This window comes from Pipra filicauda, unplaced genomic scaffold (genome assembly GCF_003945595.2).
Source record: "Pipra filicauda isolate LSUMZ 115617 unplaced genomic scaffold, ASM394559v2 scaffold42_size3861933_pilon, whole genome shotgun sequence".
Taxonomy (NCBI): domain Eukaryota; kingdom Metazoa; phylum Chordata; class Aves; order Passeriformes; family Pipridae; genus Pipra; species Pipra filicauda.
Window position 1 is genome coordinate 2,166,272 of NW_024104565.1, and position 25,513 is coordinate 2,191,784.

The window sequence follows — 25,513 nt, forward strand, 5'->3', positions numbered from 1 at the left end:
AACCAAGTGATGAACATTTACTATTACTTTCCACACACTCACTTTTTTTTTTTTTTTTCAAAAAAAGTAAGAAATTGGCATTACTCACTGCAGCAATCCAAACCATAGGGGAAAATGAGTTTTATACATTGTGGCTCAAAAAACCTTGAATTGCCATATTTAGATAAAATAAACCTAAAGGCATTCTCCACTTCAAAAGAGAATTTCAGCATGACGTGCTCTCCAGTGTCCTGCTGTTTTGGTGGGTGCGATGCAGAGGCTCCTCCTCACTGCTGCTCCTGGATGAAGCCTCGGGAAGCCCAGCACCCTTGGGGATCCAGTGCAGAGAGGTGAGCCTGGCTGGAGGCAGTGCAGGATGGCTGCAGGCCAGTAGAACTGTGGGCTTGCCTGCCTAGTGCTTGCAGAGGAAAAACTCCACGCCGAGCTCTGCGGCTCTTATGGCTGTGTGAACACGATGGCTGTCACAGATAGAGCAAACTCATTTCCTGGAACTACACAGGGAGGCCCTGCATTTCAGTCGTATGCAGCTGAGCTACAGCACATACCTACTTCTCCACAGTTTTAAATGGCAATAAATGTATGTCACTGCGGTTAGATGTGACGTACGCATCAGTGAGGACCTCTGCTTGATACGCCTCCCAAATGACTACTGTGGTGCTAAACAGGGCTCTGACGGCTATGCTTGAAATGATCTGCACTCAGAATGTCGAACTGCAGCTCAGCAAAAAAATTTTCTGGCACAATTGATCCGCTTTTCAAACTTGAAATTTTTAGCCTGGCTCTTGAAGGATATCTGGGAAAGGACAGTTTGGGGAGAACGGATGAGACACCGATGTGTTGGGCTCGCATGTTGTCTTTCCAAAGGCCACAGGACTGCTTCCACTCAGGAGTCTCAGGCCTGGGGCAGGACTCTGGTTCCATGCTGGAAGAGGGATGGTGCGCTGTAGCTGCACTATGTGATGGAGCACCTTGCATAGGCCCACATTTGCTAAAGGAAAGCAGTGATGGTGGAGAAAACCCAACACAGTCACTGACCAGGCAGACGTATATTAAAAATCAAAGCTGATGGAAAAGTTAAGTAGTAATTTGTCCCATAGTATCTACTAACTTTATCTGAAATACTTTGAACCCCTATTATTAACCTCTTTACTGCTAGCTTACTCTATTCTGCCATTCCCATCAACAAAATACAGTATAAGTTTTAATAACATGTAGATAAAGATTAGACACTCATGTGCATATTGAGGACAGTTATACTAGGCTCACTAGCAATGCTTACTTTGTTTTACCACTTCATTCTGAATTACTGTGCTGCTTTGCTAACATGGGACAACTCCTAACTCTAGGGCATTAGGAGAACTCTAGCACACTGGCACACAGCAATTCCCTATCTCCTAAAGGTCAGATAGGGATCTCTCTGAAAGGACAGCTCTCCAGAGGTCAAGGAAATACACAGAATTTCACAGATCTGCAATCCTAGGCAAATAGAATGTCCTATTAATTATCAGTCAGGGATCTTGGGAGCAAATACACCAGACTGTAATTAGCACGGACACTGTAAAATCATGTCTGTCTATGACAGAGACTGAAATAGGTGAGACAGATACAGCAAATTCTTTCTTACCACTACAATGAATAAAGCAAGCAGAGGGAAGAATAATCTCACTGTTAACCTAATATAGTTTATTTATATTAACATTGAAAATATTCAGGAAGCTCTGATAATGATAACCTGGCAAAGAAAAACGGGGGGATGCCAAAACAGAGATTAGCCAGGAAGAGCTCACAGAGATAATCTGAAAGACATGCAATCAAACAACTACCAATGCTCAAGGATGAAAACATCAAGGAGGCATGGCATAAAATCAGCACAAGGAAGAAACATAAAGAAGATAGAAAAAAAAAAGTTAGCGATAAATGATAAATGTAAGAAGTACCATAGGCTAATAAGGCCTTAAATAACAAAAGAAACATCTTTTTACAGTATGCAAGTAATATATATTTGGAATATATTGCAGAGGTCAACACTACACTGATGTGGCTGTCAACTGAACAATGCAACAGTGATATGCATTCAACAGTGCTCTGATATACCATTTAAGCATTATATCACTATTATGAAACACTTGCCTTACAACACACAGCAATGCAAACATATAACTTTCTCCATACTTTGTAAACAGCTACCACTCTCTGAGTTTCGCCTCTCCCCCCCCCCCCCCCCCCCCCCCCCCCCCGTAAGTATTTATCATGAAATTTCTAACTCTCCTCCTGGAAACTTCATGGTGCTATGCCTTTGCTCCTACCAGTAACAACATGGATTTCTAGCTGGCGTGAGACACCTCAGCCGACCCTCCCGTACCACACATTGCCTCTGCTCCTGCCCCCAGCCTGGAAATGTGCTGTATCTCACACAAGATCAGACAACAAATCTCAATGGGATCTTCTAAGAGACTCCTTTATTTGCTGCATTTTTATGTTGCATTCCCAGTTCAGGTAGGTTACCACAGAAGGAAAAGAAAAGCTGAAAAATAACCCACATTGGTAGACTGAACAGGCAGATTCTTATGAAAATGTGGTCAGGTACTTTTATAGCCATTAAGCAACTTCTAAGTTGAACTAGACAGAGATGGAGGTGCCAAAACCAAAGTCATCTGCAGAGGAAATGCCAGGATTGTCTAGTTTGAATTGCCAAAAGAACTGCTATGGTTGCAGTTCATACACAATTTCTAATGTATCTTTAATAGCTGTTTAAGTGTTATTGAATGAATCCAGTCAAATTTGGATCTGACAAAACCACAGTTTAAAAATAGGTTCTTACAGATTGCTTGTGAACAGTGTTGCATAGTAGGTTATGCAGATAATAAATAGCATTATAACTTTTTTGCAGAGAGAAGAGAGAGTTGCAGTGACCGAGACAAATTTCAGCAATGCTTATGAGCAAAGAAAGCTTCACCACAGCTATGTCATGCAGAAAATCTGCAGAGATACAGCCCAGGACTTGAGAATCTAGAGCAGGCATATTGCCTTTGTGCTTCGAGTCACAGTAGGCTGCTATCTGTGATTTTTGTCCACAAAAAGGAAGCGATGGAAGAGACACGCTGTGCAAGTTAAGATGTCCAAGAGGGATGGAGAGAGGTAGAGGTATCTTTACTTCCATATATAGTATTGGTGAGTGAAACACTGGCATATAGCATCCAGTTTTGTAACCACATCCTAAATCAGACAGAGTACGAAAACAGCCTCAGAATGAATAGTGGGGTTGAAAGGGACACTTTGGAGAAAGATGATAAATTCGTTCTGGTCAGCTTACCAAAAAAAAGAGATTGAGAGGTGATTTGTTTACAGCATCTGCATATTTTCATGGTGAGAAAACTATGGGTAAAGAAGGGTTGGAAGCAGAAACCAGACAAATGTGGACTGGAAGTAAGGCACAGTTTTTTTAAAGTGGTGAAGGTGATTATTTCTAGAACGAAACAAAAATAGTTGATTTGCTATCACTTGATATTTTTGCATCAGTGCTGGACAACTTAATGAACTCCAGATACTGGTCTCTATGTAGAAGAGAGACTGTGTGGCCTGGAGCACACAAGAAGCCAAGTTGAATGACCCAATGATCCATTTAAGTCTTTCACAGATGGAAGTTGCAAATGTCTTGCTCGTGTCAGCTTCCAAGTCAGGAGCACCACATACACTTTGTCACTGCCTTTGAGATACCTTAATACCAATTTCACTTTTGGAAGACGTTTGAACACCTTATTTGCTACTGTTTCCAGTTGTTGACTGCCTAAATCTAGTGGTCACCACACTGTAGTGTCAGGACTTGCAGGAATGGGATGTAATCCTACATTTTAATTTAAAAGAAGATGTTTGAGAACATGGTCTTAAAAATTATTAATTCTAAGTGTGGCCTCTTCCTGTCTTCCTAGAGCATACCTATGACTGTCTATTTCTTTATATAAAAATAACTACTGAAATGAAAAATGAAAGCAAAAATATTAACTAGGGTTAAAGTAATGGCCAATAATAAAATTTATGCACTGCCAAGGTAAAACCACAACTGATAGGATATACAGACCTGGGAAGATGCATGTTGCTGTACAAAAGCTGATATTAAAATGAAGAAAAAAAAGGTGCTATCAGTTATTTTCTCCCTTGAGAGAAAGTTGCCAGTTCTAAGATTTTCTCCCAACTACGTCTGCACACAGACAACTGGAAGCCCCCAGACGGTTTTATTTCTTATTATTGCAAGTTACAGGCAGTCAAGAGAAAATTGTCTCTTTTGCCCTTAGGTTCTTCTGTGTATAATGAGCGACTGAAAGCAGCCAGGGGCTGAGGCACTGCTGAAAAAGGAAGAATGCTACCAGAGCAGAAACAACACACTGTTCCTTTCAAGTTCACCCCCTCCTGGCCCACAGCCTGACTGCCTTGGCCAGCTGCCAGGAGATCGGGACAAAGGCTTCCTCCTCTGGCCAAAACTGAGGAAAAGGGTCCGTTGTTTAACACAGGCAGACTTGTTTCAGTAAGAGAAAAAAATAAAAAAAAGGGGAATTATATTAACTGGAAGTCCTGGGAGAGGAGAGTAATCTCACAGTGTAGCTAATGCAATTCTCACCCTGTGCTTTTCCTGGAGAGGCAACGTCTTGATTCTCTACTGTTCAGGCTAGAAGGCAAAGTATAATGTCTCCACAGCACTAAGCCCTAAGGTTGCCAGGGTCTTCGTGTCCACTGAGGTCACTATGAACCAGAAACAAGAATGCATCTCTCCTCCTTCCAGGAAGCTCCAGGCAACCGACTCTGCTCTCTATGTCTGCACTAATAAGCTCATGTGAAGGGTGAGCATCCTCACTCACAAAAAGACAGAAATTTCTATGTACCTCCAAGGGTCTAACAGATAGGTAAGCCAAACATATAGCTATCTCAGGACTTCACAGTGTCCAAGGCTCCTGCTGGATTTCCACAAGGTCATTCAACCCAAGTCAAGGTGAATTCACACTTGGCTTTTCACTGCCTCTGTAACAGAGCCTGCAGCCCCAGTCTGCATTGAGGAACCTGGGACACCTGAGATTCATTACAATTTGAGGGGTTGTGCCTCTTCTGGATATCTCTGAGGCAGATGCTGTTGCAGAGGTTACAGAGATACAGCGGCTCTTCTCACCAGCCTCACAGGATGTTTTTTTTGGTGCTTAGAAGCTGTTCAAACATCATTAAGATTTTCACATGCATGTACTTGCTCTATATTCCAAGCAATACATATTCCTCCTGAAGGAGGGGGGAAATAGCATTTCTGACATGCTTAAGAGACTAAGATCTTTGAAGACGAAGGCCTCCCTATGTATCCCATGCATCTGTACCAGCCAGGAGCAAAGAAAGCTGCCCCCATAGTACCTCTCACCTGTCTTCAGTGACTGACATGATCAGCTCCAGCACACTCTGACCATTTTTGCTTGTGCATCTGCAGGAAGAATAATCCACAGAGGAACCAGAGCTTGCTCAATGATCTTTTTAAATTAAACTCGCATTTAACATTACTGTTCTGACAGGGAAGAGTTACATGGGCACATTGTTCTGCTATCTATCACCTTGTTTACAGGAAGTATATTCTCAGTAGCCTTAACCATTCTCACTCAGTGAGTGAGAATGCTGAGTGAGTGTGAAAGCACACATGAATTGTAATGAGAGACTTAGAGGGTATGAAAAGCCACTGCTCCTGCACTTAATCCTGCAAAATGATCTATGTCTGCAGTGTTTCAATCAGTAATTTCATGCCAGCGTTAGAGAGACTGGTCAGTATCAAAGTTTCCAGGATATTCTGCACATTAGTTTAATGACAATACTAGACTTGACATAAGGACTACTGTGTTGAAGGTTATACTGCACAAAACTTTCCCTTGTGATTAACAAAACAGGAAATAAAATGACCTGCTATCTTCTTCCATTTCAGTATTTATGGGCACATATAAACATTAACACCTCTGAATGAGGACAAAATGAGACAGAAACCAGGAAGGATGTGACAACAATTAGGAAAAGCTCTTGAAGATAAATCAGTTTTGGGAGGGAGCAAGGTTACTAAAAGGAACACTAAACCTGCAACAAACTAGGCTTTTTTTTTTTCTACGTTGCAATTTTCAGGAGTGGTGGAATAAAGGTGCTGAGTATTACCCACAAGACATGCAAAGCTAGAAGTTATATCAAGATAAAGAGGGAAACCCTGTTGAGGTGTGTTGACCCTAGTCAGCAGTCAAGTACCCATTCGGCCTCTTGCTCCCTTCCCTTGCCCCACAATGGGAGGAGAGAGAGAACAGGAAGAACAAAAGGAAGAAAACTTATGGGTAGAGATAAGTACAGTTTAAAGCGGGGGGTTGGTGGGTAAGTGATGCAAGTGACATCTCTCACCACATCCTCCAGTCAGTGTCTGAGCAATGGCCAACCTGGAAGCCAAAGACCCCGCTCTTCTTCCTCCACCTCTGCTTTTATTGATTGCTGACCATGACATTATATGTTATGAGCTGTATCCCCTCCCAACCTCTTGCCCATCCCCAGCCTACTGATTGAGGGGCAGAGTGAGAAGCAGAGAAGGCATCAATGCTGTGTGAGCTCTATAAATAAAGTTATCTGATAATGTAACACAGAAAATACCATTCAGAACAAAAAGTTAAAATTTCAGTGCCCAGTTTCAACAGCTATTTCTCAAAACAATGAATCTGATTCTGAATCTACAAAATCCTACTCAATTTCCTAAGCTTACTAGAAAAATAATTTTTTAAATCAAACCAGAATATTTTATTGAAGTTCAATGGAAAATATGATGAAAAAGTTATCTGAGAAAATGGTACACCCAGGGTTTCCATAGTAAGAAGAGACAATGGAAAAATAAACAATCAAGCCAGCTTTATAAAGGCCTATCCAAAAAACCAAAAAACACCATTGGGAGGCTTAGTGTACATTTATGTAGAAGGGACACTGACCATGTTGGATATATGTATGCCCTAAAGCGTATGTGCATGACCCAGGCTCAGGGCTCAGTGGGTGGCCAATGCACACAATCAGGTTTTGTCTTAGAATCAAAGAATCATTAAGGTTAGAAAAGACTTCCAAGATCATTGAGTCCAACCTTTGACTGAACACCACCATGTGAACTAAACCATAGCATGCAGTGTCATGCCCAGTCTTTTCCTGAACACTTCCAGGGATGGTGACTCGATCACTTCCCTGGGAAGTTCATTCCAATGCTTAAGCACCCTTTCAGTGAAGAAATTTTTCCTGATGTCCCACCTGAACCTCCCCTAGCACAGCTTGAGGCCATTTCCTCTTGTCCTGTTGCTAGTTGCCTGGGAATCGATGCTGACCCCTACCTCTCTACAATCTCCTTTCACATAACTGTAGAGAGTGATAATGTCTCCCCTGAGCCTCCTTTACTCCACACTAAAGGAGCCCAGCTCTCTCAGCTGCTCCTCATAGGACTCACCCTCTAGACCCTTCACCAGCTCCACTGCCGTTCTCTGGAGATATTCCAGCACCTCAATGTCTTTCTTGTAGTGAGGGACCCAAAACTGAACACAGGATTTGAGGTGTGACCTCACCAGTGCAGAGTACAGGAAGGGGACAATCACTGCCCTGGTCCTCCCTAGTCCTGTTGGCCATGCTATTTCCACACGCAGGCCACACACAGAGAGGCCAGGATGCCATTGGCTTTCTTGGCCACCTGGGCCACTGCTGGCTCATGTTCAGCCACTGTCGAACAGCACCCTCAGGTCCTTTTCTACTGGATCACTTTTCACACAAAAAATCCGTTGGGGAGGTTGTCCACTGCAACCGAGTATGCAGCTCCAGGAGCATGGAGCATTGAGGGAGGAATGGGACACCTGGTCTAGCCAGCCAGATCAGCCAAATCAACCCTGGCAATCAATGGGGTGACAGATGTCACAGCCAGATTACCCTCACATCCAGTCTTAGTGCTGAGTATATGGGTCCCAGAACCCAATTCAGTGTCTAGATGGAGGTCAAGTTCTCCTGAAAACCTACAGGTACTGGGAATATGAAATTGTGACTCTGAGCTCTTTAAAAACACATTCCTCACAGGCTACTCTAGTATGTCCTGTGACTATGGTCATCAGATTCTAAATAAACACAGTAACCTGGGCACATCAATATCAGCTGAAACTTCATCCATCTGCTTGCCACAGTGGCTGACAGCATTTCTGGCACATTCCCAGAGCATTTAATTTTATTAAGTACATTTACTGAAGAAACGAAAATCACTAAACTGAGCAAACTATAGAGTCCTCATAAATATAACTACTTCCCCCCCCCCCCCCATTTTGTTTGAATAACAGCAGGAAATGAAAAACTGCATGGCTAAAGGAAGTGAAGGAACTATTTATGTAGCATGGGAAAAATTAAACTGAGATTCAACACTTTAAAGTGGGTGACATCTGTTTATCAAAATACTTTTGTTGTATCTCTTCTGCTTTTTATTCTTTTTCCTGCTAAGACTCAGCAACAGGGATGCAGTGCTAGATTTGTCCTTTGATTTTAGTGGCAATTTGTGCAAGTTCTGCCACTACTGCAAAATCAAAATATTGGTCTGGCATTGCCAATTGCTAATAAAATATACCAATGTATCACGTGCCATCTTCTCACTACATTACTCACACGTGTATATAATATGAAAAGATGTGTGGGACTGGGAGTTTTTACCTTTCTGCACATGATACACAAAGCGGTTATGCACTAACTTTTTATTTCTGTTAAAATAAAACCTGTTGAACAAGTGGGATGTACACCAAGATGTGGTCTGGAAGGATAAAAGAAGCAGCCTATGAATTGAACTGCTGAATTAAGCAGGAACTCAAACCATTGATTTCTACAAGTAGCTTGCAAAAACATGCACCAAGGATAATAATTTTCAGTGATTCAAAGCAGAACCTTTGGCTAAGTGGTAAGTCTGCCCTTAAAATAGGCTAAATAAGATGTTCTCCAACTACACAAAGTATTGGGGCCTGCCAGGGACCCCATACTGTATTCCACCAGCAGCAGAAGGCAGTGCCAAGTAAATTCTGAAATTTAATATACAGGCAAATGTGATTTGCAGTTTCACTGCTTTCTGTCAGTAAAAGTGGGAACTAAGGTCATCAACTTTGCTCCTGTAATCACTGCAGAAAAAAATATGGGAGTGCTAAAAAATACCCAAATGAACCCCACAAGAACACCCCAAACAATTCCACCAAAAGCTTAACTCAAATAGCACTCGATGCACAGATCTATCTATTGGATAGACAAGGAAAGCAGTAAGAAGGCACGATATAAACTTTGGTTTTATATGCATTCTTCATCCTTGCTCCTACAAGCACTACTGCATGTCAACTTCTTGCCAACATCCATCTCTACCCTACTGTGTACCAGCATACAGCATGAGTGAGGAGTATCCCTGCTGCTGAACTCCAGACAACTACTCAGGGCACCAAGCAATCCCCAGAGAGATAAACAGCCATTTACTTTTCTTCACTGGTCATGTAGAGAGTTCAGTTTCCACAGTACATAATTTAAGCACTAATACTAAATAATGTTAATACCCGGTGAAATAAATCAGGTTTGTCGGTTGTCTGAAGACCCTTCAAAGATCAGCCACAGCTACTGTGAAACTGGCAGAGCACTTGCAGGAACAGTGGAGAGCAGAGGAAAACTTAAAAAATAAAAATACGACTTCAATATCCAGAAAATATTTGGTGACATTTAGGTTAAAACAGAGTTTTTTGTGAATATTTTCATTCAATGTTCTTAATAAAATTGCTTTGGATATGCTCTCATTCCTGTCATATCCAATTTTCACTAGCTTTTAGAAGAGGTATATTATATATCAGTCACCCATTAATTGCCCAATCTCATTTTATGTAACAGAAAAAGTATGTGTTCTTGCCCAAGCAGTAAACCTCCAAACTTACTAACACCCTGAAAGCCCCAAGAACACAGCTCTGCAAAGCACTGGGGGCTCTGGCCAGACTGCACACTTGTACTCCCTGCAAGGCAGGCGTGCGCCAACTACTCCACTGGAGTAATGTCCATGTGTTCTCTGTCCCTGTCTTCCCTCAACACAGGCCCAACACAACCAGCCACTAGGCTCTCTTAGTAACTTGTCTTGCACTTCTTTCGAGTGAGAAACAAGTGAAAACTGAAAGAACCTACCCCTTCTGTCCTTTTTTCTTGCTAGATCCAGCAGAGCTCTTTATCAATCTCCCTTTCCCCCTTCCACTTCACAAAAAGCAAGAAATCAAGTAATGTAGCTGTTGGTTTGGAAATTAATTGAAGCAGTCAAGGAGCAGGAGGAGCAGAGACAAGACAAGCCCACAGTCTTTGTTCTAAGCCCTACATCTGTATACACCAAAGATGTAATACTCATAATGACTTACCAGGTATATGTGTACCCCAAGTACAACAATTAATCACACAGCAACACAACTTCATAACCCTTCAAAATTCAGCTGAAAGAAATACTATGGAAGAAGAAAGATCACTACAATTACCTCATTTAAGATTTTCATTATAGAAAAAGTATTAGATAGAATCATATTGCAAAAGGTACAAGAATAGGCTATATTGTTTTATCATTAATCTGTCAGAACACAAGAAATTAGGTTTCTTCCTATGGTGGATGCACAGAGCTGATTAATCCCATAGCTACATGGAAGCCAGATCAGAAAAAAAAGCCACAGGGAAGGCAAACTGATTGTGAAGTCTCTCTTCAATTCTCAAGTATTTCAGGGCCTGAGAACAGAGCAGGAGTGCTTGCGTGGGCAGACAAGAAATGCTCCTCTGGACTTTCAGCAAACAGCAGAGCAGGGAGGGATGGGTAAATGCTGCTATTTCTTTTCTGTTTTAACTTATGCAATTGGAGGAAGATAACAATTTAAGACACTGCCCCCTGGATAGCTTTTCTATTTCTCACGAGTCTCCAATTATTATATTTTTCTCTCTCTTCAATACCCTCATTTCCCTTGAGTATGCACTCATCATCAACTTGCATTCCCTAGAAATCCTCCCACTAGCTATCTGGAAAGAAATTCACGCTAGAGGGCATAACACTCTTCTAACATGTAGATGCCTTTAAAACCACAAGTCATCTTCAGAAACCAAATTGCACAGAGGTGCATAAAGAATTCCTCGCAAGACCTATTTTGGAGACAAGTGAATTCAGCCAACTCACAAACATCAGCAGTAATTTCAATTCAGCAAGCACGACTGGCATTCACAAAACCTTCGCCCAAACCACACACCTCTTTGCAGGTGCATTTTTTTTAAAAATATTTTTTTCTTGGTCTGTTTTTGTGCTCACATTTTGCCCTCAGCCAATATGATAAAAATGTTTTCTGGGTGAGCCCTGGAGAACTGAGCAGACCAAACACTAATTCTCATATGGAATTTATTTAGAGGGGGAGTAAAATCCCTAAAGTTGAGTAGTTATGTTATTTTGAACTGGTTTTATATTTTATGCGTACATAGTGGAGCTGGAATTTCAGGGCTGGCTTTTGTTTGCATTCATCATGAAACATTTGTTATATGAGCTGCTGCTACTGCTACCAAAACAGCTGCTGCTCACTGCTAGAAAACCAGAAGCCAACTCAACACTTTCTTTCTTCCCCTGGTAAGTCTAGCTGGCAAATGAGGCCTGGTGTGTCTACAGAAAATTACCTTTCTTTGGTTTCGCTGTCATCCTTGCCACCTTTTGCCTGCCCTGAACACAAACTTGAAAGAGCATGGACAAATCAGAACAAGAGCAGATACGTTCTGACGCTCCTTAATCACCTACAATTAAATGCAAATCAGAACTACAGCTGTGTGAACTCCTTGCTTTGCAGCTAGGGCAGCACCTCAAATGTGAACGTCTTTCCTTCAGCTGCTCTCAAGATTCAGCCAGGATTTAGCCTTTCTGTCCTGCATCATCATTTTCCACCATCTGGAAAAACTGAACCATGACTTGATCTGGCTTTGTATAAAAATTTCTTCTGTAGGAGACTGCTTTCCTGTGCAGAAAAAAATACCCACCCATCTGACAATCTGTGAACTTTCCTACCAACCAGCACAAAGATCAGGACCCAGAGCATCTGCAGACAGCAGTCTTGAGTGCCGAGGGCAGACCTTCTCAATTGCACATAAGCTGAATTTTAATGCTTTGCTTTGTTACGATTACTAAACCACTTCAGTGTTGTTCTTGTTACTTCCTGGTAATATCATATTGACAGTGACCTCTATCACCTCAGCCTCATCTTTTTAACAGAATATTTATCCCTGGCTGAAGCACAGTCCCTGCAAGACTTCCCTGCTTATTTAAAGTAAGCAGACACTACTGAACAATTAATGCCTACCTCTTTCACCAATTTTATCCCGCAGGAGAACATTCTCTCTCCTATCATGACAACCCGTTTTCTTGAAGAGCTTTTGGACAGAGATCTTATTGAAAATCACACCATCTCATAGCCCTATGCTTGTTGAGTCCTCCAAGGAAGCGGTTGATTTGTGACGCTCTACAAATGCCATACTGACTTTTCCCAACTGTCTATTAGTCCCATTCTTTATTATAATTCCTACCACTACATAAATTTGATTCTTGCATCTGTTGCTATCCAGGTGCCCATTGTAGCCCTTTAAAAGCTTGGAATTCATTTTAACTACCTCCTGTTCTTCCAAAATAGCTGCTGATTGAATGACAGGACACACCACAGAGTTGGTAATTTCAGTTTCAAAGAGATTCCTAGTGAATATTTCTGACAGCAGCACTCATGACACTGCCACGGCATAAAGATGCTGAAGAGGAAAAAATGCCACACTGTAACAACAAATCTATTACCTGTATTATAGATGACATCTGGAAGTAATTGAGAAGTTATTCAGATGGAGTCCAAACAGTACAACTAAAAAAATGAGATTTATAAAGTGCAGTAACAATTGTGCAAATGTTGGAGATAGAAAAAGCATCCCAACCAGAAAGAAGAGGCTAATAAAAGAACACAACGGGAACGCAGTTTGGAAGACGAGAAGGAGATAGGGGAGATGAGCCTAGACAAAAGCGGAGAGGAGGACACTCTTTCATACTGCATTTGAAAATTTGTGATTCTACTCCAAGAACAGAGAAAAAGAATAAAAAAGGAATTTTCACAGCTATATTTAGTAAAACCCTCTTCTCTTGCTATAGCTTCTTGGAGAACAAGTTTTCAAGAGAGATAGATCAAAAAGGCTGGGAATTTGCAACGAGGAAAGGAAGTAGGGAACATAGCTCCAAGAAAGTCTCTTGGAAGAGCAAGGTGTCAGCTCTCCAGCATCATAAACTGCCTCCAGGGCAGGTAAAGCAAAGGGACTCAGAGAAAGGAGCACAGTCATGGTGTGAAGGTATGCTCAAGTGAGCTGATTATCCCCTCAGGAATGAAGTCTGGGAGACATACCAAAAGGACTCCTAAGTAGCAGTTCGGAGCTACACTGCTAATATATGTAATTCATTTTAATTCTTACAACTTTGTCCCTTGAACTTTGATGAAATTGCTTCTACTAATTCTTTCCCTCCTTTTCTAATAGTAGTAAGTGTTCTTAAGATGATTTAGAGCACAATACGCTGTTGTCCTTCGGGAGTAACTGGTTCCTCTACAGGCCCTTGGGGATGTCTCTTCCCTGAGAGTGCCTCCCTGCCACTTCTCCCAGCTACCCACCGTCTCACTCTCCCTGACTCTTGTGGGTCACCTAGCCCTGATGTGGCTGAAAAAAACCTTTTGATGTTAGCTTTAATGCCTTTAGCAAGTTGTATGCTGGAAAATGCCTTACTATAATTTCAAGTCTAACTTGTCAGAATTTATGCTCTTTCATGTTTTCCTCATTTTAATTATTACATCATTTTAATGACGATAGCAGCTAATTTGTATCACTGTAAAAACTTGATTTTAAATTGTAATGTTTATGTGAAAACTCAAGTAATTCCTTAGGAAAGGCTGCTTGCCTCTACTGTACATAAATTACACATAAAAGTACTTTTACAATTAAATTTCTTTTCTGTAATTACTTTAGTATTTTTCAGAACATTTCTGAGCCGTCAAAGATACTGGCTCACGGTACTCACATTGTTCTTGCAAAATGCCTTGGGGATAAGGATAATCAATTTAACCTGTAATTGATACAATGATTTAGTCTGAGGGAAAAGTACAATAGCCTTATTTGAAGACTGAAATTATGATTATGCTCCTAAAAGCAAGGCAAATAGTCAAGTCTGTGATCTGTTACTGCTATAATTTTTGTTTAAATGCTATTTTTAAAGCAGAAGCAGTAGCAGAGATTTAGCTGAAATGATACCAATTAAAATAGCATTAGGATTTTATTTAGTAAGTTAGTCAAGAAGGAATGAACTGTCATTGCAAGCTTTAACTGTCATTAAAATGTTTGTGGTATTTTGTCATCAGTGACCCTAGATTATTTAAGAGATATCATTAATGCTGTATCCGAATGCAGCTTTCCCTCTGTGCTGGAGCTTTAACAAAGCTGGTTGTCCATGGGTTTTTCATTTTGTGATATTAAGAACAGGAAACATTTAAAAGGTGCATCAGGGAATCATCCTCAGATAAGTAGCAGGAGCCCACTTATAAACCATAACATCTTTAGTGACTGATATGTTCATTAGATAAACATGACAATTGCTTGGAAAATACCACCACCAAGCCTTCAAAACGATCTGACGCACACAAAAAACTTGATATGTGGGATGTAAGGGTTTGGCTGACTACTCCCTTGGGATTTAGACCACAAATAAGTTTTGTTTTTACTGCAAAACAGTATGAAATCCAATCCTTGTGGGTATAATACAAAACCAGACGGTCCATCAATAGATCTGATGAAAGGAAATTGAATGCAAGCAACATGAATAGGTGGGATGACATGCAAAATCTACAGGCTGAAGTCTTGGAATTGCAGGAAAAGATGAGGATGATGCATTAGGTGGTCTCAGTCTTCATAATACTACAGATATAAATGCATTATACAGAAAATTTTAGAGAAGGGAAGCTCTGTTCATGATAGAGGCTCAGAGGAGCATGCAAAGAAGTAAAATGTGCTTGGCTTCAGGAAAAGACCTTGCCATTTGACAGGAAAGAGGAATACAAAACAGGTGGTGGAAAGGAATAGGAAAAAGATAGGAGACTGCAGAGCACAGGCTCTGTATACACATCTATTATAGCTCAAAGAAGGGAAAGAATAAGTAATTCTACAAAAAAACCCCAACTCAGCCTATCTCTACAATCCACTGTAGTTTGTCAGAGCCAGCCTATGAGCTCATGTGTCCAGAAACTTTAGTAGAAGAGGAACATTTGATCCACGTTTTTCAAAAAATTATTTAAGGGAACACGGCCTTCACTTTCCACTACAACTCATTCTGAGCAGAGCCTTTACAAATTCAACTCCCATGAAAATCCAAGCCTAAAATAAGGATTTAAAAATCAATATTGTAACTAGCAAGCAGAGAAACAATATCCTTCTTTGCCACATTCAGTGGTGAGACCTGGAAGGCAGCCAAGCTCCTCGAATGCCAGAAGTGCTGGGCAGGGGCACTGTGGATCAACAGTGGCCTCATTCCTCATTCCTCCAGTTCATGAACTATGCCCATGATCCTGTCCTGCCAATTTGAAATACGTAAATTTCTCAACTGATCTAAGTGATTATTGTTGTTGTTGCTGCTGTACTTACAAAGTCAACCACTCCTCTTGACTCTAGGAGAAAGAAGAACCATAGCAATGCACTTGGCAGATGGGCGTGTAAATTGCACTTCCCTGTACTGTAAGCTCAGGGAGTAGATTTACCCAAACTGAGTGTGAAGGTCATGCTGGACTGTCAGCTACCTCACTTTTCATCTAAAAAGGCCATTCATTTTGGGCCACAAGACGTATTTAAAGGCAACTGTTCTGCTGTGTAACCATGCACATACGAGCTAACTTGTATCTAACAAGTGCACACTAAGAAGGAGGAGTAAATAGAATGGATTTGAGCCTGCATGCACTCAAGCTCCATGTGGGCTTGGAAAGCCACACCAAATTCTCTTGCCACCCTTTAGTCTGATCATATTTTAGCAATGAGACTGATACTATCTTGGATAAATCTTTTGGTGCCACAGTTATGGTTTTCATGCCACACACACATGGTCTGGAGTGGCTTCACCTTCCTCAGCAGAACAAGAACCACAGCTGTTATAAGCTGTCAATCTTTGCTGCAGAACTTACCACAGAGAAGTTTACCTTCTGAGACAAATCTTCCAAAAGACCTAGTGGATCTTATGAAAAACAGAGAACGCCCAGAAGTGCTCAAATCCTTCCAAGAGGTCCTATTCTAAAAACTGTTTATTCACCATGAGGCTTGAAACCTCTGAAAGACAGGAAACAACGTATTTTCCTTTTATGGAACTGGAAAAAGAAAGGATACTTCCACTGACTATGCTTATCACTGATCGGGGTATCCACCAACTTCAGGGCCTCCTGGACCAGGCAGTGTGGTTTTGTCCCTGCTTTCCAAACCTTGTATTTTCATGGCTGCAGAGCTAGATAAGGCATCTACAGCTTTTGATACTACCTTCAACTTTATAAAACAAATCAAAGAGCAGATTAGCTATACAGAATGTCCTTGATGCTATCGACCTAAATGGGAACAAACGTTCTTGGGTATATGCACTGTGACTCTTCCTCTTTCCCTGCCTGTCTTGCACACAGAGAACGGGGAGTTACTTTTACAATAAACAAACATACAATTAAACACTCTTCCTAGATCTTAAACTGCCTGTTTCAGCATACACATTGTTTTATAGCATTCTTCTATGCAACTTTGAAAGTTCAGATTTCAGAGGGAGAAGAAAAGAACAGCTTGTTCATGTTTTCTATTTTCAGAACGGGATGTTGGGTGATAAAGAAGAAAATGCCATCAAGGCGGAATGTAAATCCCCATTAGCAATGGCACAACGCTCGAGTGCCCTGGAAGCGCTGAACAAGTGGGCAGATTACACCACCTGCTGGTCAAAACTTCTCAGGTCGCACATTCATTGTGCTTTCCATCATGGATGGCAATGTGCTATGGAAGTGTTACACAGGTAGTTACTTCCCAAGTCCAACCTCATGTTTTACCTCCACGTGAAATTTAGAACTTTTCTCTTCTGTAGAAAATTTTTATAGTCAGTAATCCCTCTTCAGAGTATTATTTAGGGAAAACACAAAGCTGTTTTAGAGTGTGAGGCAAAAGAAAAGACAGTGTGTTTGGAGTCTCCGAAGTTTTAGAACATTTGAATGTGTTCAAAGTTTTCCTGAATTCTGTTTGAAGAAAGTAGCAGATGCAAAGAAGTGATGCAAAAAAAAAAACAAACAAAAAAAACAAACCCAAACCCCTCAGCATTTAAATTGAAACTAATCCAAAATGATTTTATTCTCACATCAAGAGTGCAGGTCCTTGTAGGAGAGAGAAGGGTTGTGCACTTCTGCACAAGAGTTGAGCCACTGTATGTAATGTTTCCACATACCAGTCCCAACCCCCTCTCCATAAAATACAGCTCACAAGAAGCCAGCAGATTAAGAAGCCTCAGAACATTTGTCCTAATTTCTTATTTCCTTTCATTTTGTGCTGAACAAAGGCAGAATATAAGATGATCACTATTTAAAGACATTCCACAAAAAGCACTGCCTCCTTCCATCAGATTTCTATGATAATTTCTTACTCAGAGTTTCTGCTCTTGGAGGTTGTGCCTGCAAAGACACCCACTGCAGTTCCTCAGAGGGAAAAAACCCTTGGTTCCTGAACATTTCCAAATGCAGAGCATCCACACGTTGTCAGTGCAGCCCAAGAGCAGGGTGGGAGAACAGCTGCTACAAGAATTTAGTACTAAAGGTATCAATCATATTGTGGGGAGTCTCGCTAACAAAGTGATGTCCTGGAAGACGGTGTAAGAAAGAAAAGCCTCTCTCAGCTTTCTCCAACTGGTAAAGAGTTTTATTTTCACAAGGAGTGGGAAAATGCTCTTCTTCACTTCCAGCACAGGAACCATCTGAAGGCATATCCCCCTTCAGTGCTGACCTAGCACAGGAGCGATCTTCAGCACAGTGTAAAGACTCCTGAGGCTGATGCAACCCTTTTCCTAACTCCATCAAAAAAGGTCCTGCCTCACAGGACCTTAGCCTTACAATAAAGACAAATGCCAGCATCTCTCTCCTTACTGGGTTTAAAGAGAAGGGGAAGTTTATCAATACAAAATGTCAACACTGTGCCACTAGCATTCATGAAGAGAATGGTTTTTAAAAATGAGCAGGTTTATATCATCTGGGATAATATTACTACTACAGTTTAAAACATTCCCTGTAAATGCGATTCTTCCAAGAATCAGATTTTCATTGCATTTTTAAAAACCCCACATTTTAGTTCACCTGAACAATATATTTTCTTTCAGCTGACAGCGTGAGTTATTTCTTTGCACTCAAGAAGATTCACTGTTTGAAAAGATTAAGTCAGTCTTTTTGCTGTAGAGTCTTTTTGCCTTCTCCACGCAAAATGCAACTTTCAGGAAAAAAAGATTTATATTTTTTTTCTGGTTCTGGGAAGAAGTATTTTTATAGGGCTTCTAGTACCAAAGAAAATTTATGAACTCCAGCAGAGAGGTGAGAGGATATGGGTTATTTCTGAGGTGATAAAAAAACATTTTATTGCCTATTCTTTTACATTAGGTGCTATTAACTTTTACCCCATGCCACAGAAGTTGACAAGGTAGAAGTAAATTCTGTTTTGCTGAGTATAGTGCACATTTTCTGCCTCTTAAAAACACAAAGATATGAAACACACACGTGCCCATTTCAAAATAAACTGAGTAAGTATTCTCTGCATTCTGGCTACTAGTCAGTAACTCACTACCAAAAGTGAGTTATAGTGACTATAGACAGCAAAAATGAATGGGACTGATCAACCCTTTTTTTCCTTCAGTTGTGCTCCTGAGAGTGAGGAGAGATTTTACATGTGAAGTTTTGTTATAAGTATTTCAGGCCTCTCAAAAAGTTAAGGAATACTTCTAAATTTTGAAGTAAATATAATCCAAGGCTCTACAATTAGATCCTATCTGCTTCAGTGCTGGGAAGCAAAGACAGAATTTTCAGCATATTTCACTGTGTTAGCAAAGAAAACTATTAAACACAGCAATATGGGTTTTTTTCTTCATTTATTCTACCCATTTATTGATCCATCTATCTATTCTACAATCTATCTGCTGCCCCCATCCATGCCCTTTTGATCAAAGGCCAATTGGTCAAAGGCAGTTCTGGCTGTCAAGGCAGGACAAGTTTGTCATTTTGGACAAGACTTTGGACAAGACAAAAAAAAGAGAGTCCTTTGCAATTCTTGACTTAGTATCAACATTAAGAAAATGCTTAATTTCAAGGAGAGAGTGGAGAAGCAGAAAAACAGGAGGTATGGAATCTCTAAAGTATTGTACAAGATAAAACCAGATTTGTTCCAATGAAAACTTTAGCACCACAAAGAGCTTTCACATTTTCTTGCACATGGTTATAAAACTCACAAGTAAAAATATCTGGCATATGGATTAGCTTAAGGCAACCATTTTATTAATGCAATAAAGAAAGTTAGCTTCCTAGTGTCCTCTGACACTAAAATTTTCCCTCAGGCAGAACTGCCACCTTTTTTCAAAATATTTTACCTTTCTTCACAGTTTTCTTCTGCCAGCTTATGTAAGACAAATCATTAGCATCACTGAGAAAAGCACTCAAGTAATATTGCATTTAGCAGTTATCTGTGTCATTACATATACAGATATATATACCTGCAATCACATTTCTGTGCTCTCTGATGAAAATGTCCCACTATCTACCAGATCATAGAGCCATAGTTTTACTGATATTCTGCTTCAGAACAATAGCAGCAAAGTAGTTTTGAAGATAAAATGACTACAGCCTTTGTTTCTTAGCTGGGAGAACACTGAGAATGACTTTCTTAATAAATGCTATTGTAGTGTCTCAGATGATACAAAAGAAACAAAGAACTTTGAATATGGATTGCATGGTTGAAAGAAACAGAGATTAGAAAAAGTTTCTAGATTTCCTGATTTCTATAGCATCAACCACACTGAAGGCTCCCAACAAGAAGTTTGCCTGGATGGGAGCCATAGTGATCTGGTGATGACCCAAAGCACCTGTAACAGGCGAGGAGGGTCCCAGCTTTGGGAAGCAGGAGTTTAACCCACAACTCCCGCAGACATATCTTAAATGCCCATGTGATTTTACAGGTTTGATAACATCCAGCACTTTGCTTCCTATAGCAAGAGGTAGGTGCTTTTAATATGGTTTAGATTTATGACATTGGTGGGACAGCAATTGCCAATTTCCTACTCCGATTTCTAATCTATGTAATCCACTAAAGCAACACTGGATGGAAATTCTCTTGCTTCAGCTACTTTTTGCTTCAAGGCAGCTCTCCAAGTCCAGTTTTTGAATCGTGTCTAATCCAGAACTGCATATTGCAGTGGACTCTGGTGCAGAGATTCACAGACCTGGAAGTGAATCACCTTTCTGTACATGGTCCTTCACTGTGTTTTTCTCATCTCATTGTATTCAACTGACAAAAGATAAGTTCTGGAAAAACTTTACTTTCCTTAATACGGAAACAGGAAAGACTGCCATAAGAGAATCTCAGGTGGAGCAGCAGATCAGCAGACAATACTGTAAACATTATAGATGTAATCTGCAAGTATTAGTTGCAACCAAAGGTCAGTTTTAACCCAAAGTATCTGTTGCTTTGTAGGATTACCACACAACCGGCAGAATAACATCTCCTCTTTCAAGCACTTCATGATGCAACAGCAGAGGGTGTTGTAGATCAGGGCTAAGATGCCCTGAGGAGCACAATATAGGATTTCTTACACTTAGATATTTTTTATTTTTCTGTTAAGTATTTTGTAAGCATCTGCACCAACTCAGAAATAACCTGAAAATAATTGTGATTGGAAAAAAGCCCCAAACATATGCACGTATGAAAAGAGGAGGACAGAGTTAACACAAGGAAACAATTTTCTTTCTAATCTTCATTGTCAATAAGTGAATGGAAAAGATAAAACAAAAGTTTAATACACATAGGAAATACTGAAGGAAAGTGGTGAATCTTTAGATATGACACCAGACCAGTCTTACACATGAAATCTCAGAGGAAATCACTGTCCTGAAAGAGGTGATCAAATTTACTCCAGATACCGATACATTCCTCCTGGAATATACACAGAGCAGAGAAAGATTAACCAGCACTTAATGATTTTCACAGATTGCTTACTTCCCACCTGACAATGTCTAGGGCACCCTGATGAAAACCAAAACGTTGTGTGCTGTTTATTAGCTTCCCCTGCTGTAAGAGAAGTGAAAATCTATGGTGCACAGAACAGCTGAGGAAGTCCTACAAATTCTCAAAGAAAAGTCAGCTGATGGCAGAGAGACCATGTCCTTCTATTGATCCCCCTGCCTCTCTCTCACCTAATATCCCTGTGGTAAAACCTTGAAGACCAAATTGTGCAAACCTTTACGATGACTTCCACTTACTACAAATACCAGTATTTTTATTTTTTAATTTATGAAGAGAAATAACTGATCCAAAACTGGGCATTGCTCTCATGTCAGTACCATACTATACTCTCCTTATGTCTGTTATGGGGCAAAATTGCTCTATGGCTGGATATAGTACCACAAGAAAGTTAAACTTCCACTTTCCAAAGAGTTGCCTTAACTGCCTTATTGTAAGCAGATAATGATCCACTGAAATGATGTTCAGAGAAGCAATATTACACTTTCTCTGAAGTATCTGTATCATTGCAAAATATAACATTTTCAAAGATGCATCCTAGAAGAAGAGTTTGGTGGACACTCATGCATAACTCTTGGTTATGGACAGAAACAGTTTCTCCAAAGTGACTGACTACTGTAAAAGCTGCTCTCAGTCAGAAGCCAGCCATCAGCTGCATGCATTACAAATAAAATTCCATCTTTGTTCCATGTGCTTTTAATATTCAACTTGGTACAAAACACACATTTAACCACTGTAGGCATTTCACACTGACATGAATGCATTCGAGTCACCAAGCAAGAAGGGAAGTTTTACCCCTGCCTGGTTCATACAGCGTTGATGCACCAGTCAAATGTAAGCAGGAAATTAATTCTGCTGGAATGACATGCACAGTCCTCCAGAAGCATCAAATTTATTTTTAGGCATAAGACACAAGACTGCCTTTTAAAGAACTCAGCAATAAATAAGTGTTGGGAGGGATGAACTGATACAGAGAGAAGCCTTTCAGATTGGCTGTGTGTGCAAATTAAGGAGTAGATTGAGTATTCTCTGTTTTCATTTCTCTACTCAAGCCTCCTAAGTCTTTTTTCTCTTTATGTTTTGTACTTATAGTGCTGTAAATATGTATTCTTATTCGTGCTTTACCTAAACTCAGTTTAACTGAAGGTTCATTTCATTTCAACTCTTAGTCAAAGCCAAGGGAAAATAAATGGTAGTGGTACTGGAGAATCTCTGAGGTGTCCAGCTCCCCAAACAATTTCTTGAAGATTGACTTAGGTAGATACTGCTGACACCATTTTAAGAATATTTTGACAGTATTACTTGAGAGCTGAGTATGATAGAACTAAAAAAAAGAAAAAGCCACTCCAGTGGTAAATGGGAAGCTTTCTGGCATATGGCAAGATCACTGAGCAACAAGTGCTTGCCCAGGAATGAAAACCACACAGTAACATTAAAGATAAAAGCAGAATATGTGACCTTCTCCATTAATCAAATCTGCTCCCTAAAAGGAAGATAAATCTCTTCATTGACTAAACAAGACAGAAACACGTACCTTTCAGCAGCCATGCAGATTTTGCCAAAGTTTCTGTAAGAATAGCATTTTAATGGAAAAAGTTACCTGGGTTTTTGTAGATGCTAAGCACATCCTTGAAATAATGAGGTAAGAATCTTTCTAATAAAAGCAGCACATCCTCCAACTCCTCCAGAATGCCCACAAGCAGAAAATTTTCATTAACGTTCAGCTTTGCTCTTTCAAGGGCCCATTCACCAGGCTCCCTGTATGAAATTGATGGAGGGAGATAGATGTAGAAGGGAAAAAGAAAAGTTTAAATACGCATTTACTTCAGAAATTCTAGCCAAGAACACAAGTGAATTAAAAAAAATATTCAGAGCTGTACTTCCAACAGAACATAAAAGAAACCCCGCCAAACCTGAGTAGCTTATTGAGCTTTTCCACACAACCTCTGGAATTGGTTTGGCATGGAAAAACACAATCACATTAAAAGCAGGCTAATCACCGTGTGAAAGTACTCCATTTTGAAGACATCTGTTGCCAAGTTGTTTATAAGCTCAAACTTGTGAACTCCGGTATTTTAACTCAGAAGCATGACCCCTTCTGATGGCAGCAATGACTGCCCTGGGTGGTGACAAGTGCTGAGGGGTGGTAGTGTGGTAGTGTCTCAGAACCACATCAGGAGAACTGTTGTGAGCAACCACTGCCTGCTGTTACTTGGTGAATCCTACACAGGAGACTACAGGTCTGTTTTTCACCTTTAATGTCTGCCGAAGTTCCATGAGCTTCCCTTTCCCTGCCATTACCCCTGACTGCCCTGCAGCTCTAATACAGGACTTGTATTTATTTGCTTTGACTGATAACTGGTTTTGAAGATCAGTTTAGGGTTCTACTACCTTTTCTCTCAGCGGGAGAAGCTGGTAGGACTACAGTACATCTTTATGCTTCTCTCATACTTTCCAGAAGGACAATTTGGTTAGATAACTATATGAATTCTAAATCCCCTACATTAACTCATATTAGTTATGTCCTGGGAGTAGCAGTCATCATTCATATTGATATGGGATATAATGCCAGTGTCTCCAACTAAAGGAAATCAGCTTTTTTACAGGATCCAGCTGCTACGATGAACATCTGAGTCACATATGCTACATGTGAGTGGCTGGAAATCACACCTCTTCCCTGATTTCATCAGTCTATTGCGAACTCTACGCAATAGTAAATTTAAAAACATTTTTTTGAAGCTCTTTCGATGATGTGAAAAAGCTTATTGCTTTACACTCCTACTAGAGCAGATTTACAGCAGGCTTTTCATGCTCTACCACCTTCTGTGCACTGATCCATATCCTGGAAGAGCAAAGTGTCCTAACAAACACTATCAGCCTCCTCTTTGCAGCTCCTTGTGAGACTAAGAAGTAGCTGAAGGAAATGCAAGGGCATGATAGGAGACAGAACTATAAGAAGCTACAAAACAGTACTTCAATATACTGCTTGGGAACCTCATGGAGATATGCCATGAAAATGTTCAGGTATGTGACTGCTGTTAATGAGATTACTCATGCACACAAGTTAAATGTGCAATCATAAGCATTTGCAAATAAGGCCAAAATATGTTAAGAAAAAAATGCGTGTAATGAAAATGAAGTCATTAATCTGTTTTGTTTCTTAAACATAACTTCACTTATGCCAAAAAAAAAAGGCAGGATTTTACAAAACAGATACTTAGAAACTAACATATAAGAAGGAACACACTTTCACTTGTTATTACTGCTATAAAACGTATGGCTGTTGAAAGAAATGTTGAAAAATGTGCAGTTGTTTCATTATGGAGAAGCCTGAACAATAACGAAACAGAATACCTTGAAGTTGAACAAACTTAATAAAGAACATGTTGCGACCAACAGTATAGGATTTGAAAACAAGAAAGTATTTACAATTATTCACATATTATTGCATAAAAGTTTACTATAGTATCACTAACATAGCAATATGACAATGGCATACACAGATGTTAAAAATGAGCTAGCTCAATTACAGCAGTAGAAGGCTGCATTTTACACAGATTTAAACATGATTACTGTTTCTTACATGGACAGAGAAACCTGTAATTCCTCATATGTAGACCTGATACAAGCATCTGATCAGATCAAAAAGATCTATTACAAAATTACAGTGTAGATAAAATGAGTAATGAGCACATATAGTAACTACCATTCTCACCTTGCCAACCCAGAAAAAAAAAATCCATGTGAATACATTCAGATTTGATGAATTATTCATGTTATAAACCAAGAAGAAAGAATAATGCTACATTTGCATTACCCTCCTTACTTCAAAATATATGCATGCAGTTATGACATACAGTGCTACATTTACTGTACTTATATTTTTCTCTTGCACTTCAAGTAACCATCGCCTCTTTATCACCAGTTTCTGACAAAATGTTGGCAATAACTATTGCTGAACAAATTGGAATACCTTGCATATATTTACCTGCATCTCGGATGCTGTCCACAGAAATATGGTATGATGTAAAATAACCTGGGATTGGAACATTCAGGGTAGTTTTCAAGGATACATACATTAATGTCCTGTGGGGGAGGAAAGAAAAAAAATACTGCATTTTCCTTCTCTACTAACAACAATTTTCTTTATCTCATATTTTTATAG

The 25,513-nt window shown here is 40.0% G+C and overlaps 1 protein-coding gene across 1 annotated transcript in view; it reads right to left on the reverse strand.

Moving 5' to 3' along the window:
• Positions 1 to 25,513, reverse strand: part of UST (uronyl 2-sulfotransferase) — a 159,535-nt gene that overhangs the window by 8,138 nt on the left and 125,884 nt on the right. The window contains exons 6-7 of the mRNA XM_027725299.2: positions 25,337 to 25,434; positions 22,949 to 23,106 (exon numbers count right to left, since the gene is read on the reverse strand). Of these exons, the coding sequence (XP_027581100.1) occupies positions 22,949 to 23,106; positions 25,337 to 25,434 (256 nt within the window). The remainder of the gene's footprint in view (positions 1 to 22,948; positions 23,107 to 25,336; positions 25,435 to 25,513) is intronic.